The 18,872-nt window shown below is 36.6% G+C and overlaps 2 protein-coding genes across 2 annotated transcripts; both read left to right on the top strand.

Moving 5' to 3' along the window:
* Positions 1–1,847: 1,847 nt before the first annotated feature.
* Positions 1,848–8,407, top strand: LOC132631969 (glutaminyl-peptide cyclotransferase-like). Its single transcript, XM_060347739.1, has 11 exons — positions 1,848–2,223; positions 3,696–3,752; positions 3,871–3,906; positions 4,274–4,338; positions 5,060–5,123; positions 6,062–6,179; positions 6,281–6,378; positions 7,653–7,723; positions 7,836–7,863; positions 7,952–8,006; positions 8,097–8,407. The coding sequence occupies exons 1-11, from the start codon at positions 1,954–1,956 to the stop codon at positions 8,207–8,209; spliced, it is 975 nt and encodes a 324-aa protein (XP_060203722.1). The 5' UTR covers positions 1,848–1,953; the 3' UTR covers positions 8,210–8,407.
* Positions 8,408–10,316: 1,909 nt separating this feature from the next.
* On the top strand, positions 10,317–12,301 carry LOC132631177 (probable serine/threonine-protein kinase At1g01540). The gene is made up of 5 exons (XM_060346776.1): positions 10,317–10,851; positions 11,381–11,482; positions 11,576–11,698; positions 11,791–11,964; positions 12,166–12,301. The coding sequence occupies exons 1-5, from the start codon at positions 10,322–10,324 to the stop codon at positions 12,299–12,301; spliced, it is 1,065 nt and encodes a 354-aa protein (XP_060202759.1). The 5' UTR covers positions 10,317–10,321.
* The last annotated feature ends 6,571 nt before the right edge of the window (positions 12,302–18,872 follow it).

The following is an 18,872-nucleotide window of genomic DNA, read 5'->3' as shown; positions in this document are numbered from 1 at the left end:
TCAACTTGACTTTTTTCCGACAAAGATGAAATTTTATATAAGGATGACTGAGATTTTTGGTTGAAGTTTCTTGAAACGGTGTTTGTACATTTGAGATTTAAATTAAAATCTTAAGTTTAGCGATAAAATCTCTTCGATTTTTTTTTTCATTTCGTACTAATCTTTAATTAAAGCGGAATAAATTGACAACCCCTTAAGCTTGCTAGTAATTTTTATTTAGACACTTGAACTACAGTATGTTTCAATTGTGCACTTGAACACATGATAATTTTTTCCTATTAAACACTTCCAAATTAAATTTTGAAAAAGCTTTTGCGCGTATTCATAAACCTTGTCCTCAATTTCAAATAAATTAATTGCCTGTATGAAGTATGAACCTTCACCGATGCCTCTATAAACCTGGGAAAGAGATATGTTTATTATAAAAATAGAAGAAAAATTAATAGTTCAAGCTGACAAAGACTGAGAAGATTGACTCAAGAATCAATTTTATTATGAGCTTTATCGTAGAATTCGGACCTAACCATTAAATATGAAGTGATGGGAATGATGGAGCTTGTGAATGCAAAAGATTCTATTAAAAATGAATTTTAGTGATTCACTGATTGGGATGGCAAAACAATCAGTGATTAATTCATGTATTCTGAGATCTAAGAAGTCACGAGTTAATCAAACAAACCCACAATATTTTTACATTGCAAAATTTTACACAATATAATAAGGACGGAGTAAGAATTTGATTTAATAGTACAATTTTTTTTAATATTATTATTAGAAAACTAAAAAGTTTAGTTATCTATTCAAACAAGATATACAAATTACTATTGAATAGGCACGGTTTGCTCCATCCGAAGTGTCAGAAATTCGTTCATGATAGATTTTGATGTCTTTTTTGCTTTTCTGGTGATGGTAGGAATCTTTCACATAGTAATGTTATTGAAATTCTTATTGAAGATGAAAGTTCTTTGAAGATTCTCTATTACTCACTGCACCCCTCCCCCCGCTTACTCAAAATAACAATTTACTTATTTCATTACAGAACTGATAAAGATTGTATGTATGAAAAGAAAAAATTAGTTATAGACAAAATTGTTCAAATTTATCCGTTAGTATATTTTGGATCTATTCAATTTTTCATTGTTTGTGAAAAACGCATACTTAGACAGTCTTTTTTTGTACATGAAAGTTTGAATAGACCCAAAATTTGGAACAAAAAAAAAAAAAAAGAAAAAAAGAAAAAGAATAGACCCAGAATATTTCCTTATGGGAAAATTATCAATTTAATCTATTTTTTCATAGATAAAAGGGTAAACTACACTAAACACCTCCCATACTATGACTTAGTTACAAATAGACCCCTTGTACTTTAAAATCAATCACTTACACTGCCTGTACTATGAAAATTCTACACTTACACTCTCTATGATGTATATCCGGAACTAAATAGGAAAATGAGCATAGATTATTTAATAAGATATACCAACTATTACTAATAACTTTCTTGAACTTTAAATTTGTAAGTTATTTGTAAGTTTTATTTAATTATACTATTTATTATATATAAAAGTTCTCTTTTTCATTTAGTTCTTGCTTTAAAATTATGTTTAAAAAAACTTAGTTAGATGAAGTTTCATTTGTGTACGATTTTTATTACATAAAAGTTTTTAAATTTTTTCAAAAAAGGAATAACACCATGAGGGTGTAAGTACAAGATTTTTATAATATAGATGTGTAAGTAAATGCTTAATTCTAAAATGCAGGGGTTGATCTGTAACAAAATCATAATAAAAGGCGTTTAGTATAGTTAACCTAATTAAAAACTATAAGGTACTTATGTGATGTTATGCTGTTTAGATTGAAAGTCAAATCTGGCAAACTTGACATTGGAGCACGCCTTTCGTCTTAGACTAGCCACGTTAATCTGCCGGCCTTCTCGGAGGAATCCATGAACACATGCCGGGCGCAAAAATGAGAAAGAAATCTAGTACTACTAGGCGATTAAATCCTCAACAACCTTCATCAATGCCTAATCCATCTCCTTTTCTTCTCCATTATAAAAAGATCTCTCTCCTTGTATTTTTTGTTCTAGTTGTTTGTTTCATAGTTTTTCTCAACACTTCATCGAGAAACGAAGGCGTGTCTCGATCAGATGTACCGTCGAATCAACTTTACACTGTTGAAGTGGTCAATGAGTTCCCTCACGATCCTGATGCGTTCACTCAGGTTCATTTTATTTCACTTGTATTTATTTCAGTTGATCCTCTAGATTTATAGGGCCTCCTTGCATTTCATTTTTGTAATTACAAATTCATCCGCATTAGAGACAAAGATAAGTCTAGTTTGGAATTTTGGTAGTGTAAGACTGACTAGGATAAAAAGTGCGCTAACGTCCCGTTATGTGTGGGTCAGGGCAAGGGCCGGACCAGAAGGTCCATTGTACCAGCCTTACCTGCATTCCTGCGATAGCTATTTCCACGTGATAACAACTTTACCAGTTACGCCAAGAATGAGCCAGGATATTGCTTAATTTTCTTACTTGTAAGTACTGAATACTCCTTCTGTCCCAATTTATGTGACACTGTTTGACTAGGCACAAAGTTTAAGAAAGACTTTTAATAGTTGAGGTTCAAAACAAGCTTTAGATAATTGTGTGTCCGTAAACCATTTCATAAAGTTAAATTGTTTCTAAATATAGAAAAGTGACATTCTTTTTATGACAACCTAAAAAGGAAAGTGTGCCACATAAATTGGGACAGAAGGAGCATCATTCAAGCTTAAAAAAAAAAGAAGAAGATGAGGTTTACACAGTTCAAACAGACATACCCTGGCTTATGTTATAGGACAGACTGAGTTTCCAATTCTCATTTCTCCAGGGATGTAATGAGAGCTAATCTTGCGCTTAGCAACAGTACAAGTATCTGGCATTTTCATATTGGATCATCCTTTTAAATCGAAACAATTATCTGTTCTTTGGCTGCATTTACAATAAACGTCACCAACTGATAGAAAGTTTCAGCAAACCGACAATAAGAATTGAATATTAAGACGGTATCTGATGACTGCAGCGGATGTGTGAATTTTCTAATAAAGGGTGCATTTTAGATGACTATCTAAAAAGGAGCCTTTCTCCATGGCTTAGCTTGTGTCCGTTCAACTTTGATTGTTCTCTTTCCCAAATGTTTCTGAATGAAATGTCTATAGGCTCAATATTCTCTCTAGTGTGATACTCATTCTCTGTCAACAGATATGGATACTGTTTTTCGTTCACCTTGATCAACTATAATGATGGATTTATGTGTAATCGTTGGTGATACTGTTCTGTCTAATTATTTTAAACATGCTTAATATTTACTGTGCGAAAATCTAATTGAACAAAGACAAAATGAGTTTTCTTCACAGTATGAGCTTTCGAATGGTAAGATCTCAACCATTTTTGTAATATGATTGTAATTCGTGGATGGTGCTATTTGATATCAAAATTCTCCTCTCTTTGCTTGCTGCTGAGTTTTTAAGCTGCTTTGCTTGGTGATGGACCTGAAATATTATGGGTTTACTACATTTATCCTATTCCATTCTGTTTAGAGTCCCAAAGCAGGGGGCCAGTTGTAGTATTAATCAGATGGTGCCTTTACTTTTGATAAGTTATTGATTACTTGTTCTTTTTCCATCTAATAATACTGAACATTTTTTTGCAGGGACTGCTGTATGTAGAAAATGACACCCTATTTGAATCTACTGGGATGAATGGGGCTGTGAGTTTCCCTCGGTTCTATAGTTGACTCCAATTGATTATTTCTTAGGAATTCTTGGTTTACCAGAATATTTTTTTTTGGGTTCATAACTGATAATGTTTATAATATTTGACTACAGTCATCTGTTCGGAAAGTCACTCTGCAGACTGGCGAGGTAATTGGCCTAGATGCTCTGGGTGAAATATGGTGTGAAATAAATTAGTTTAGATAAATTCTTGTACCATTTCAATTATTATGTTCAGAATGAGGATTTAAAAAAGAACTATTTAAAAGTTTGAAAACAAGATAAAAGGATGAAAACATAATGCACAAGAAGAAGCAATGAATGAAGAAGCTTATTCCCTATTAAGGATTAGAAACATCCCACCATATGATAACTTTTGAAGTACTAGTGTTTTTATTTATGCAAGTTTTCCCATGATATTAATATTGATAAGTGCAACGGATAATTCTTTTCTTTCCAGCTCAGTTGGAGATGTAGTTGGTATATTACTCAACCTTTTTCTTTCTGGCATTCACAGGTTAAGGCCATTCAGAAAATGCAGTACTCTGACTTTGGGGAGGGCTTAACTCTTCTCGGTGATAGGTTAGTGATCTGAATTAAATGGTTTTACTTCATTCAGCTGATGATAGGTTTTTGCTTACTTATTCTATAAAAGAGCGAGAAGAATGCTTTTAATTTCCTTGATTCAACAAGTGAAGAAACTCACGTGGGACATACGCAATTCGCTCTTTTCCCAAAACAAATATTGGTTACCATTAGTTATAAGCTATACAGAATGTAAATGACACTTATGGGGAACATACAGTCTCGGAAAATATGATGCTTTTAACTGATTTAAAAAAACGAACATGTTTTTGTTGCCCACATGATGTAGGCCCTTTTAAGCTTCTGACTACTCTCTTCTTTTATGATTTACCTGAACCTGTGATCCCTATTAGTGAAACTATGCTTTTATGGCTCCTCTCCTCACCATTGCTGCCCCCCTCTGGCCCGCTACGTGTGGGGTTTAAGGAAGAATTAATTTATCGTCCTCTTGGTATTTCTGCATGATTATGTCTTATTCTGCTAAATAAGTTGATAATCTCCTCAAATCTGAAGGACTTCTGAAACTCCTTTGATTGGGGTAGTACTTACTATACTTCCGAATGGTGATATAACTTAGATTGAAGAAGATTTTTGACCCCTTTCTGCATGGTATATTCTCAAATTCAGTATTTCTTTGTGCAGCTGTTGTTGTCTTTTTCTTTTTGGGCGAAAAAGGCGGTCCTATCATCTTATGTAGTAATCTTAATGTATTTTGTAGGTTGATTCAAATAACTTGGCGGCAGAGTACTGGTTACATATATGATCGGCATAATCTGAGCAAAGTATGTTGTGTGCTTTAGTATTTGTTCAATGTTTTTTGCAATTTTGTGCTATTAATGTTAGTAGTGGCTAGACTTTCTCAGATGAAGTCCTGTTGATCTGGTAATGTTTTATGATGTTTATTTCAAATTCTCTCGTTGGAAAAAGGAGATTTTCCTGTATTGATCATTTTAATTTGATCTCATTCGCCAAATCCCAACTTTCTGACTCTGAAGTCATGGCCAAAATGGTGAAAAACTTAAAAATGGTATCATAATGCCATTGAGTATAACAGCATATTTACGGAGACTTCTATTTTGGCTAATAGTATGATATTGGTAAAAACTTATTTATCTTTGGCTGCTCTGGATATATTCTTTGACCGGTTTCCCTGTTAGTTGAGACCTTTTCTGAGTTGTCTCTACTCACTAATAGAGCATCTGAATACAGTTTATTTGATGACCATCTCTATACAGTTAATCTATGATCAATTATTCTGTTTTATTTTTTGACTGCTGATAATGCTTAACAATGATATGATAATAGTAGGCAACTTCATCTTATTTTCAAGGTTTTGACTTTTCTTCAAGTGTATATTTCAAACTGGAAAAAGAACTCCAAAAACTCAACTTCAATTTCCTTCTGCTTGTGTAAACTTAGAGCCGGTTTCATTTGATTTCAGTTGCCTTCTGTATTCCAGCTGCTTGAACAGGAAGATCACCATTTCCAGAATGTGATGCTCGACTTTTAGTCCGAAGTCTTCTATACAACATAAACTGCAATTTTGTGACGCAGAAAAATGCTGTGTATTAATCCTTGTCAATTTGGTATTGTGGGGCTAGAAATGCTAGTATTTTTGTGGTAGAAAGATCTACTTGTATTGATATGTACTCGGTATTTCGTTCTTTTCCCTCCCTCCTACTCTGTAATTCTTACAGTTGTAAACTTGCAATTTCTTCAGTTTGAGAAGTTTCGCCATGGTATGCCCGATGGTTGGGGATTGGCAACTGATGGGAAAGTCCTTTTTGGGAGTGATGGATCTTCTACACTATATCATATTGACCCTCAAACTATGAAAGGTTTTGTCATCTGAAGGTCAAATTATGATTCAAATGCTTTATTCTTCATATAAGAATGTTTTCTTTTGTTCTTATGCTTTTTGTTTTTCTCATTCTTGCAGTAGTTAAAAAACAAATTGTAAATTATCAAGGTGATGAAGTACACAGACTCAATGAACTAGAGTATGTTTATGACGAGGTTTGGGCAAATGTTTGGATGGTATGGACTTGTTCTCCCCAACTTCCTCTTTAGAAAGATTGATTTCTTATTATACATCACACTCTTCTCGTGAAGTCATAAGTTGCATACCAACATAGTTATCCAACATGAATCTGAGAAAGGTATTAGGCAGAATCTGGGTTTTTTTTCTAACTACGCAGCAGAGCATCTTGAGATTCTTCGTGAAAATTAAGCTGCATTTTGCTTGTTCTGCTAGTCTGAGTGATTATGCACAAATCCATTTCTGGTACTGTTATTTTTTTTTTTTTGAATAAGTAACAATGACTGCTTTGTCTGAACTTAATACATGAGTTCTGGATATTTTACCTTATCACTGAGCTTGGATCAATTGATGTTCTTTCATTTACCAGTAGTGGTTTCCTCGATTTCTATGTTTAATAAGGAGCTTTCTTTAATAACATGAGCAACCAAAATGATGGAGGATATTTTCCGAGTATACAAGTTCTCAATGTTGTTAAAAAATCACTTCAGATCATTATAAAAAAGGATCATTCGAGACATCCTTAAACCCTGGTGTTCTTGTAGGCAACATTTCACATCACTAAGACTGAACTTCAGTGAGTGCCCCAAAGCGCTAATGCATGAGCCTCAACAATCATGGCTTGCACTGTCATGAAGAGTGTGGCACTGAACTCGCTAAGGTGGCACTTCAGTTTAGAAACCAAGCACTTAAGTATTTGTCTAAGTGTCCATAGGCTCTTTCTTGAAGATGGCACAAGACATTAGGTATTAATTAGCAAAACGATTTGTTGTTAATAAAAAAATAATTTAGTGATTAGGAATTAAAAAAATAGAAGTTCAGTATACAAAAAACTAGTCAGTAAATTTGAATTGGAGATTCAAAGCTGAATCAGGTATTTAAAATGGTTTTGAATTTGGTTAGTTATAAAAAGTGATTTTTGAGCTTGTTTGACAAGGCTTTCTGTTTCATATAATTCACTGAATTGTTTCCAACTCCTTTGTATGTATAATTATTCTTTGTATTTATAGTTATTTCTGTATTTATGCCTTTCTTCACTAAAGTACGTGCATTAACTGTGCTTTGTGCTCAAGTCCTCACAAACTTTTGTGCTTTTTTTTTCCTTTTTTTTTCTTGGGATTTCTGCCTTTTGACAACAATATCAGTGCTAGTTAACATCATTGTACAATATCTTCTGTTTGATTCATGAAGCCCAAACCATTTGGATAATTTCTTTTACAACTTAAGCGTGGTGTAGGGTTAATTCTGACACAATGTCGGCCTTCCTCTGCAGACTGACTGTATAGCTAGAATATCACACACAGATGGCTCAGTTCTTGGATGGATTCTCCTCCACAATTTGAGGTTCTTCTATCGATTCTTTCCTAGTAGCATCATTCCAGTATTTGGAAATTTATTACTTTCAAAAAGTTGGATTTAGAGTGAAATGACGCATCAACTTCTATTTCTTATGCAGAGAAGGATTGCTACCCAATTTGAAAAAGGTCAGTGTTAGTAACTGCTTTAAGTTCTGTTTATAATGTTTACTTGGGACCTTTTGAACATTTTCTTTGACACTTACCTTTTCTGCAGCAAATTGATGTCCTGAATGGCATAGCATGGGATAGGGATGGTGACCGTCTTTTTGGTGAGCTTCATCATATAATTCTATTGTTCTTTAGTAACAAGTGTGCCATAATGAGGAAATATCATTAAGCCGAATTGTTTCTTTATTCAGTCACAGGCAAATGGTGGCCGAAGCTTTTTGAAATTAAGTTGCACCCCTTGAAGACACCATTCAATGGAGACATCAAGCAGATCTGCATGCCCCCGGCATTTCCATTTTCATGATCCCTACAGTGGATAGTCTTTTGCAAATTCTGAATTGTTCTGTTATTATATCAAATTGTGTCCAGAGAGGAGAGAGAATCACATGCAGATTTTAGAGATGTACTTCTTTGTCTACACACAAGATTTTTTGTACATGTACTTCCTTTCTGCAGGCCTTTTACCTATTTAATTTCATGCCCAGAACAGAAGTAAATTGTAGCTACTCCACTCAATTAATATATGGTCTAAAGTGCAGCTCAAGTAGAAAAGAAAGAAAGCCCCGATGTGGTGCAGCAGATGGGGCTGTTCCTCCCTTAATCAGAGTCTTGGGTTCGAGCCCTGGGTATGGAATTAGGGAGCGCTTCCTCCCGAATGGGGTCCTACGCGGTGTGAATCTAGATATAGTCAGGCTTCAATGTGGGTGCGGTACACTGGTGGGAAACCAAAAACAAAAAAGTAGACTTTTAGTTTGACCACTCGAGCTCTTGCAAGATATTCCCTCTGTACATTTTTACTTGTTATGTATTGATTTGACACACCCCTCAATAAGTCATAAATATAATGATAATTTTACTATATCACCCCAATAATTATTAAGTCATATAATGATTTAAATTGATCGAACATACCTTAAAAGTTGTGAAGTTACTAATAATTCTTTGAAGTTTCGAACCTAATAATTAATAATAAGGCAAAATAGCTATGAAATGATAAATTATTTCTTGATTTTCTAAATTGTACAAGTAAAAGTGTACATCTATTTTTATTATATATGACAAGTAAAAATGGACGGAGGGAATAATAATGTGTGCAGTTATAAAAGCAAAGAAAAAAAAATAGCAGCTTCATCAAGATTTAATTGGAAAAAAGATTATTCTGTTGGGAATACCTTCCATCAAAACATAGTTACAAATAGGGGTGTCAATAGTTTTCAAAAAACCGACTTAACCAACCGAACTGTACCATACCGAACTGTTTTTTAGGTTTTTTAATAAAACCGACGGTTTTTATATAAATTTATAACCGTACCGAATAATTAGGTTGATTTTTAATTTTAGAAAAATGAACCGAAAAAAAAACCGAACCGTACCGAATACGTTTATATGTGTAAAATATATTCTATATATTAAATTTAAATATAATAAAATATTAAAAATTTCGCCTTGAGTTCGGAATGATGAAAACGAGTACAAGCCGACAACATAATTAACGCCTAAAGTTCCTACGCTGAAACCTATTATACTACTCCTATTGAAATTAAATTAGTTATATCATCTCGAGTAGTAACTAGCTTGTATGTTACAAGGTATTCCAACGATCTTGGATAGAAAACTACAAAGTATTAGATATCTTTCTTATCATATGATTTTAAATTTATCTTATTGGATATTTAATCTTAGTAGACTCTGTTCTTGAGTCCCTTCTTGATTGATTTTTTCCTCCTCGTGCGATCAAATTATACTTTTTTTTCGTCTTTGCTTAACATTGCTTTACCCTATCGTAAAATAGTGGGATCAATCTTTATTCTTGGCTTCTTTCATGTTTTCTTGATTCATCACGCTTTGAATAGTAAAAATGTCTAGAGAATTTTTTACCAAAGTCCTATAAAAGTATGCATGATATCGTATCTTTAACTTTTACTAGTGACTATAACATGTGGTTCTTTTTCTAAAAAAAAAAAAAAAAACCGAAAATTAACTGAACCGTACCGATACCGAAGAGAAACCGAGATGATGGGACGGTTTCGAAATGTCTAATTTTGGTTCTACAAAATCAAATAACCGAAAAATTAGCATGGTATAAATTTTATAAAATAATCGCCCGAACCGTACCAGTGACACCCCTAGTTACAAATAGCAACAAATTGTTCGATATAAATTTTATAAAATAATCGCCCGAACCGTACCAGTGACACCCCTAGTTACAAATAGCAACAAGTTGTTCGAGAGATGGTTTGTTTTTGTTTGAAGATCTCCCGCAAAATAAGGATGTCTCAGTTTTATTGTCTAATTATCACAAAATTTGAATTACAAAACGGTAGAGTTTTAGTTGAACTCAAACTCTTTCACTCGTAATAAATTCTTTAAACTTGTTTCTTTGAATTCTTTCTCCACTTTTGCATTCTCCTAAACAATGTCTTTTAACTTTTCATCCATCAAACTGTGGCTTTCGAAGCCAACTTCATTCTTTGGTATCAAATTATGGATTGCAATTCTGACTTGCATTGTTCTTTTCTTCCTTGTCGCTGCTCTCTGCATCACTCTTTATATCATCATAACTAGGCTACGCCGTAAAGCACATAATGCCTTGAATCCGATGGTTTCAAAAGATGTGCACACAAAGTCTCACAATAGTAATTATTCAATGAGTAGAAGGCTATTGCCACATAATGCATGGGAGATTGAGATGGGCAATGGAACCCCAGAGAAACAAGTGATATTCTCTAGTAATCAAACTAATATGCCAGGGGCTAGATATCCTCATCCTGGTGTTGCTTTTGATGCAACTAGGTCATGTTACCAGTTCACATTGACAGAGATTGAAGCAGCAACAGATAACTTTGCTGATGGAAACGTAGTTGCATGTGGAGATTATGCCGTTGTTTATTATGGTATCATGTTTGGTAATACTAGAGTTGCAGTAAAGCGGTTGCTCCATAGCAGGTAAATACACAGATAATCTAATATGGATTTAAGTCATATACGCTGACAATGTAAAGATTTCTTTATGATCTGTGTTGTCTAATTTGTCATACCAAGTGAATTACCTTTTTTGCAGGTTACGGATTTGTATCTTAGAAATTTACCTTATAAGCTATATTGCTCGGACCCTCAAAAAAATACTGTCGCAGCCATGTCGGAAATACCTATGGCTGAATTTTTAAGAGTCTGTGCGTTGGAAATACATACGGCAATATTTTTAAAGAGTCTGAGCAACATAGCATATAAGTGACCTGATTGTGTCATTAAATATCTTTTAAACCTCGATGTATAGAACTTAAGCTCATCTAATTTAACGGGAAATGTAGTTGATCACTATGATTGTCAAGTATATTGTTAACTTCGCATCAGTGTTTGTAGAAAAATGAATTTGCAATTAAGGTTGGAATTTCAGACTGCGTAAGAACAGATTACTTAAGAGACTTAATGCTTTAGTTTATCTTATTTTTTCGCTTCAAACACTGAATGACAGGGATAAAGCGAAGGAATTTACTGGGGAAGTGGAAGTATTATTGGGTCTCAGACACAAAAACTTGGTGAAATTGCTTGGTTACTGTTTTGAAGGATACTTCAGGTACTACAAATCCTCTATCTATACTCCGTCAAAACTTTCATTCTATCGATGATGTTAATGCATCGAATGACTATTTGTTTATAATTTGATTAGGATTATCGTGGACGAGCACGTAGACAATGGCAATCTAGGGCAGTGGCTGCATGATTGCATCAGTGAAGTTAGCCCCTTAACATGGAATATTCGGATGAAAATTGTGCTTGGAATTGCAAAAGGGTTTGTCTTTAATTAAATTCTTTTCCTCTGAATCCACATTTGAAAAAGGGGACCAAATTTTAACTTGAAACATATTTGGTTATTTTGTGCAGGTTGGCTTACCTTCATGAGGATACTGAACCAGCAATAATCCATCAAAACCTAAAGTCAAGTAGCATATTGCTTGATAAGCAGTGGAATCCAAAGATATGTGATTTTGGTATCACCAAACTCTTAGGTTCTGATGAATGGAGTTATCCAATAACACCCCCTACTGGAATGTCAGGGTGAGTTAATTTCTTGATACACTTTGCAGCTCTTTAACTTATAAACCTATGCTGCTCGAACTCTTCTAAAATGCCGCTAGCTGGTACATGTCAGATCCTCCAAAAGTAATGCATTTTTGAGGAGTCTGAGCAACATAGTTATATACACAAGCCCATCTTTTTCGATTGATTTATAACCTTCTTTTTTATGGCTTGCTTCAGCTATCTTGCACCAGAATATTTGTCCACCAAAATTTTAGACGATAAGACTGATGTTTACAGCTTTGGTATACTTATCATGGAGATTGTATCTGGAAAGCCTTCCATAGAGTACACTATCACAGAAATTGAGGTCTAAAATTTCTTTCCTTTTTGGCATACTCATTCATTATCTCTCTAGACAACAGCGTAAAAAAAGGGTGGTCTAAAATGGTTCGTAATCAATTTATAGGAATATTTAATTGACTGGATGAAGTCAACGGTGGAAAGCGAACAATTTGATCAAATAGTGGATCCAAAGCTACCAGAAATGCCTTGTATGAAAGAACTGAAACGAGTTCTGCTAATAGCTCTTAAATGTGTTGATCCAGATGTTATGAACAGGCCTAAAATGGGAAAAGTGATCAACATGCTGCAGCCGAGGGATTTACTACTCACCGATGTAACGTCCTTCCTCTCTGCTTCATCATAACTTCAAAAGCATTAAACACAATGAGTTTAATCTTTATTTACTGACTGCTAAAGAATTTTTAAACTATCATGTTACCGCCCATAATGTACGTGGAATAAGTAAACCTGGAAAATAACACGGGTTACTTGTTGTTATAACATGTTAAGTATAATCACAGTAATAGTTTAAGAATTTCTTGACATTATCAGTGTATATACTGTCAGTTTAACAATTTCTTGCCATTTCTTCTATAATTTGTATGAATTTTGCTAATGCAGTGACATGTTATCAAGAAAAAGACCTCTCGTCGCAGTTCCTGTGAGCGAAGATGTTAGTCACATTGCTCACATGCCAATGATGAAACTTATAATGTCTTATCAGACTCCTGATAGGCGGTCAAGAATGTGTAAGCCATACAAATCATTAATTTTTTGTTCCATATTGATAGCAAGTTGAGTCAATTGTTACATGGCTATGATCATTTTACAAGTGGCTACTATTCGATGTTTCAGACTTAATCTGAAACTTATACTGTATACTGGTACTAGAAAAAGACGGAGGGTAACGATCATTAAGGTGTGATGAATCATTCAAGTACTAAAATGCTAGCCTATTGGAATCAAATCCATTATTATTCCTGAATCAAATCTGAAAATGTGTGATGAATCATTCAAGTACTAAAATGCTAGCCTATTGGAAGAAAATCCATTATTATTCCAGAATAAAAAGTCATCATCACTTGACCTTTTTTTTTCATTATTATTAACACAAAATAAAAGACAGGAAATACTGAAATCACATTTAAGAAAACATGAACAACAAATCCAGCAGTCACTGCGGCAGTCATCATGAGTTTCACAATACTTCGCACAAGTTATGCCCAAAATATTAACTTCTGGAAGTAGATGCCTTTCAAGTCTTGAAATCACCATTGACGTCCCTTGTCGCCAGAACGTTCGACTTTGGGAACCATGACACATTGACTGAAATATTTCACGATTTAAGGTTATCAAAAATCGATTTTGATTGATATATATACAACATGAATAAACGAATCTGTTAGATTATGTAAATATTTAGTCAAATATATTTTGTAATCTTCTATTTTAGTATAGCATATGCCTACAATTATGTTGTAAATGCTGTATATTAACCTATTCAAGGAATGAGAATGATCACGGCAAATATTCTCTTACATGGTATCAGACTAGGTCTCTCCTAAAACCCTAGCATCCTAAACCCTAGCCGCTGACCACCTTTTCGTCTCCCTCCTCTTCGGCCCTTCCTCCTCCTTTTTTCCATGGCTGACGCGTCCAAGTTGCACCCTGCGACTACAGTCACCAATATCAAATCATGCATTCCTATTGTTCTTGACTATGAAGGAAGCCAATACAATAACTGGGCTACCCTCTTCAAGCTCCATTGCTGAGCAAACTTGGTGATTGACCACATACTACCTCCTGCCTCCCCCACCGTGCCACCACCGGCAACCGCAGCCGAGAAACTTGTTGCAAAGGCTCTATGGGAACAGCTAGATGACATCGTTCGTCAATGGATATATGGTACGATATCGAATGATCTTCTCAACACGATCATTCATCAAGAGGACACCGCAGCCGAGGCTTGGAATCGTCTTATTCATCTCTTTCGAGACAACAAATCGGCTAGGGCTCTTGCTCTTGATGCAAAATTCACCAACACCAAATTAGTGGATTTTCCGAATGTGAAAGCATACTGCACCAGGCTAAAAGTTCTTGCAGACAATCTCGCAAACGTCGGCCACAAAGTTTCCGACGAACAACTTGTGCTTCGTCTTCTGCGAGGGCTATCGAAAGAATATAAAACCTTTCGAACGACAGTGCAGCACCGTACTCCTCTCCCATCTTTTGACGTTGTCCGGTCAATGCTCGAACTTGAGGAAGACAGCCATGGCGAGGACGCCATTCACGACTCTAGGTCGAATGCTGCTCTCGTTTCCCACAATATTAATCCTCATAATTTCTCTAGTAATGGGCAGCCCAACAATTCTAAAAATACCTTCAACAATCGAGGAAATTCTCACAATCGTGGAAAGAAGACCAACCGCTGTCGCAGCGGTGGCAACCGTAACAACAACCGTGGTGGCACCGGGAATGGGCAAAGCAGCGGCGGGGGCAGCCGGACCAACGCCCAGGCCAACTAGCCCGCCGCGTCGCAACACCAGGGGGCCACTGCCTCGTCGTGGTTCTTTCCACCGTGGGCTGCCTGGGGGCCACAGCCGTGGGCCATCCCACCGTTCCCGTACCCCACTGCTGGGTGGCAGCAGCCACGCCCAGCCCCGTCACAACAGGGAGTCCTTGGTGCTCGTCCTCCACAGTCGTTCTACTCGGCAGCCTCATCATCACATGGTGGGTATGCGCCCACGGATATTGATCATGCTGTGCACACAATGTCTTTGAATCCGCCTAATGACAACAATTGGTACATGGACACCGGAGCCACATCTCACATGACCAACTCCCAAGGTACTCTCTCGTCTTACTATCAATTGAGCAAAAATAATGGCATTGTTGTTGGTAATGGTAACATGATTCTGATTCGTGGTTATGGTCATACATCCCTTCAAGTAAATCCCTCCTTAAACCTGGAAAATGTTTTATATGCACCTAAACTCATCAAAAACCTTATTTCCGTACGTAAATTTACTATCGATAATATGGTTTCTGTTGAATTTGATCCTTTTGGCTTTTCTGTGAAGGATTTACGGACGGGGAGCAAACTCATGAGATGTGAGAGTTCAGATGATATTTATCCATTCTTCAAAAATTATCAAGCCATCTCGCCTTCTGCACCATCTGCTTTTACCATCATCTCTCCTCATATTTGGCACTCTCGTTTAGGTCATCCCGGGGATGTAATTCTTAGTTCTTTACGTAGTAGTAATTTGATTCAATGTAATAAGGCTCGAAACAATGTGTGTCATTCTTGCCCTTTGGGGAAATTAATTAAAATGCCTTTTTATGACTCTCTTTCAACTACTACTAAGCCATTTGACATTGTTCACAGTGATTTATGGACTTCACCTGTTCTTAGCTCTTCTGGTCACAAATATTATGTTTTTTTTCTTGAAAATTATACTAATTTTCTTTGGACTTTTCCCATCAAAACAAAGTCCCAAGTTTATGATTGTTTCTTGTCTTTCCGGACTTTCATTCGCACTCAGTTTGAAAAAGAAATCAAAACTTTTCAATGTGACAACGGGCGTGAATTCGATAATGGTCCTTTTCATAAATTTTGTGAACAAAAAATGATGCTTTTCCGATTTTCTTGCCCGCACACCTCACCCCAAAATGGTAAGGCGGAACGAAAAATTAAATTCATAAATTATATTGTTCGTACACTCCTTGCCCATGCATCTATGCCCCCCTTCTATTGGCATCACGCCTTGGCCATGGCAACGTATCTACACAATATTCTCCCTTCTAAAATCTTAGCATATAAGACACCCACTCAGATTCTTTATCAAAAGACCCCATCCTACTCTCATCTCCGAGTTTTTGGTTGTCTATGCTTTCCTCTCTTTCCGTCCACACAAATTCATAAGCTACAATCTAGGTCCACTCTGTGTGTTTTCCTGGGGTATCGTTCTAATCATCGGGGGTACAAGTGCTATGATTTATTGAGCCGAAAATTAATCATAGCTCGGCATGTGTGGTTTGATGAAAGTTCCTTTCCTTTTTCACAAATAAATAATTCATCTCCTACCTCATATGAGTTTTTGGGTGATGATAATTCTCCATTGAGAATACATTTGTTGCATGAACAGTCCGCTGCTCCTTCCTCTTCGCCTGTCCAGCAAGGCACTCCCGCCACTGCCATCCCGCCACTGCCAGCCCCCCCACTGCCAGTCCCGCCACTGCCAGCCCACCTCTCTCCCTCGCTGTCCCAGCACGGCAGCAGCCCCACTGCCAGCCCCCCACCCGTTCCTCGCATGACTACACGTAGTCAACATGGGATATTTAAGCCGAACTTGAAATACCATAATCAAGCCTTAAGTGGCGCCAACATTTCCATCTCCCCTATTCCCCGAAATCCCGTCGGTGCACTTAATGACCCGAATTGGAAAAATGCTATGCAAGATGAATATAATGCTCTTATTGATAGTAAGACTTGGGAGTTGGTCCCTCGTCCTCCAAATGCTAATATTATTCAGTCTTTATGGATTTTTCGGCATAAAAAGAAATCTGATGGTTCTTTTGAGCGGCATAAAGCCCGTCTTGTAGGTGATGGCAGGTCTCAACGGGAAGGTGTTGATTGTGACGAGACTTTCAGTCCGGTGGTCAAGCCGGCAACTATCCGTGTGGTTCTTACTATTGCTTTATCTCACTCTTGGCCCATTCACCAACTTGATGTAAAGAATGCTTTCTTACATGGAAATTTAAATGAGACTGTCCATATGTATCAGCCTTGGGGATTCCGGGATCCGGCTCGTCCTGATCATGTTTGTCTCTTGAGTAAGTCTCTTTATGGCTTGAATCAGGCACCACGAGCATGGTATCAGCGTTTTGCTGAATATGTGGCAACCATTGGTTTCTCGCATAGTACATCTGACAACTCTCTCTTCACTTATTGTCGTGGAAAGGATACTGCTTACATTTTGTTATATGTGGATGATATTATTCTAACTGCATCTTCAGACTCTCTCAGACTAGGTATTATGTCCAAGTTAGCTACGGAATTTGCAATGAAAGACTTGGGTCCGTTGAGCTATTTTTTGGAGATTGCCGTCTCCCGGGACAAAAATAGCCTATTCATGTCTCAGAGTTCTTATGCATAGGATATTCTTGACAGGGCAGGCATGTCACACTGTAAGCCTTGCCCCACTCCAGTTGATACAAAAGGCAAACTCAACGCTACTTCGAGCGCCCCGTATGAGGATCCTACGAAGTATCGTCGTGTGGCAGGTGCTTTGCAATACTTGACATTTACTCGGCCAAACATATCATACGCAGTCCAACAGGTTTGGTTGTTTATGCATGATCCTAAAGTCGAGCATATGGAAGCATTAAAACGTATTTTGCGTTACATTCGAGGTACGATTGACTTTGGTACGCACTTATATAAAACCTCTCTGCAGTCACTACTATTATATACAGATGCTGATTGGGGAGGATGTCCAGACACTCGGCGTTCCACATCGGGTTATTGTGTATATTTTGGGGATAACCTGATTTCTTGGTCTTCCAAGCGCCAACCTACTCTATCTAAGTCTAGTGCTGAAGCTGAGTACAGAGGGGTTGCTAATGTTGTCTCTGAATCTTGTTGGATTCGTAATCTATTGCTTGAACTCAACTGTCCTATTCGTAAAGCAACTTTGGTCTATTGTGACAATGTGGGTGCCATTTACCTGTCTGGAAATCCGGTACAACATCAACGTACCAAGCATATTGAAATGGACATTTACTTATTCGTGAAAAGGTTAGACGTGGAAAGGTTCGTGTCCTACATGTTCCGTCCCGTTATCAGATTGTTGACATCTTCACCAAAGGTCTTCCGCGCGTACTATTTGATGATTTTCGGGACAGTCTAACCGTTCGTAAACCTCCCGCTTCGACTGCGGGGGTGTGTTAGATTATGTAAATATTTAGTCAAATATATTTTGTAATCTTCTATTTTAGGATAGCATATGCCTACAATTATGTTGTAAATGCTGTATATTAACCTATTCAAGGAATGAGGACATTAATAGAAACAGTTGCATATGTGGGCGGAAGATGTACGTTCTCATATAAATATATATATATATATATATATATATATATATACACACACACACCTACAGTCAGACCTCTCTATAATAGTCATCCACCATAATAACATTTCACTATGACAATCAATTTTTTTAGAACTGATTTTACGTGTTAGGTTATAGGAGTATTATATATTCTCTAGGGCAATTCGCAGGAATGCCCTTATTTTGGGGTGGTCGCATTAAATTGGTGGTCTTTAATATTTGCCTTTCGCCTAATACCATGAGGCTTGGGGTTCGAACCCCCATCTCAGTCAAAATTTAAAAAAAATTCGCAAGGCAGAGTTTTGCAAATCTGTCATGCAAGGCAGAATTTGGGCCTTAAGGCAAAATTCTGGCCATGCAAATTCTGCCTTGCGATTTTTTTTTAAACTGAGCTGGGGTTCGAACCCACAATCTCGGGGTATTAGGCGAAGGACAGAACTTAAAGACCACCAATTTGAAGGGCAAAATTAAAGACCACCCCAAATG

The sequence above is a fragment of the Lycium barbarum genome, chromosome 3, assembly GCF_019175385.1.
Source record: "Lycium barbarum isolate Lr01 chromosome 3, ASM1917538v2, whole genome shotgun sequence".
Lineage (NCBI taxonomy): Eukaryota > Viridiplantae > Streptophyta > Magnoliopsida > Solanales > Solanaceae > Lycium > Lycium barbarum.
This window is presented reverse-complemented; position numbering and strand designations above follow the sequence as displayed.

Bases quoted from the DNA above. Each gene is read 5' to 3' on its own strand.
- LOC132631969 (XM_060347739.1), top strand. From the start codon at position 1,954: ATGCCGGGCGCAAAAATGAGAAAGAAATCTAGTACTACTAGGCGATTA. The intron at 4,339-5,059 runs GTTAGTGATCTG...TGTATTTTGTAG, and splicing joins TTAACTCTTCTCGGTGATAG to GTTGATTCAAATAACTTGGC. The intron at 7,724-7,835 runs GTTCTTCTATCG...TTTCTTATGCAG, and splicing joins ATTCTCCTCCACAATTTGAG to AGAAGGATTGCTACCCAATT.
- LOC132631177 (XM_060346776.1), top strand. From the start codon at position 10,322: ATGTCTTTTAACTTTTCATCCATCAAACTGTGGCTTTCGAAGCCAACT. The intron at 11,699-11,790 runs GTTTGTCTTTAA...TATTTTGTGCAG, and splicing joins GTGCTTGGAATTGCAAAAGG to GTTGGCTTACCTTCATGAGG. The intron at 11,965-12,165 runs GTGAGTTAATTT...GGCTTGCTTCAG, and splicing joins CCCCCTACTGGAATGTCAGG to CTATCTTGCACCAGAATATT.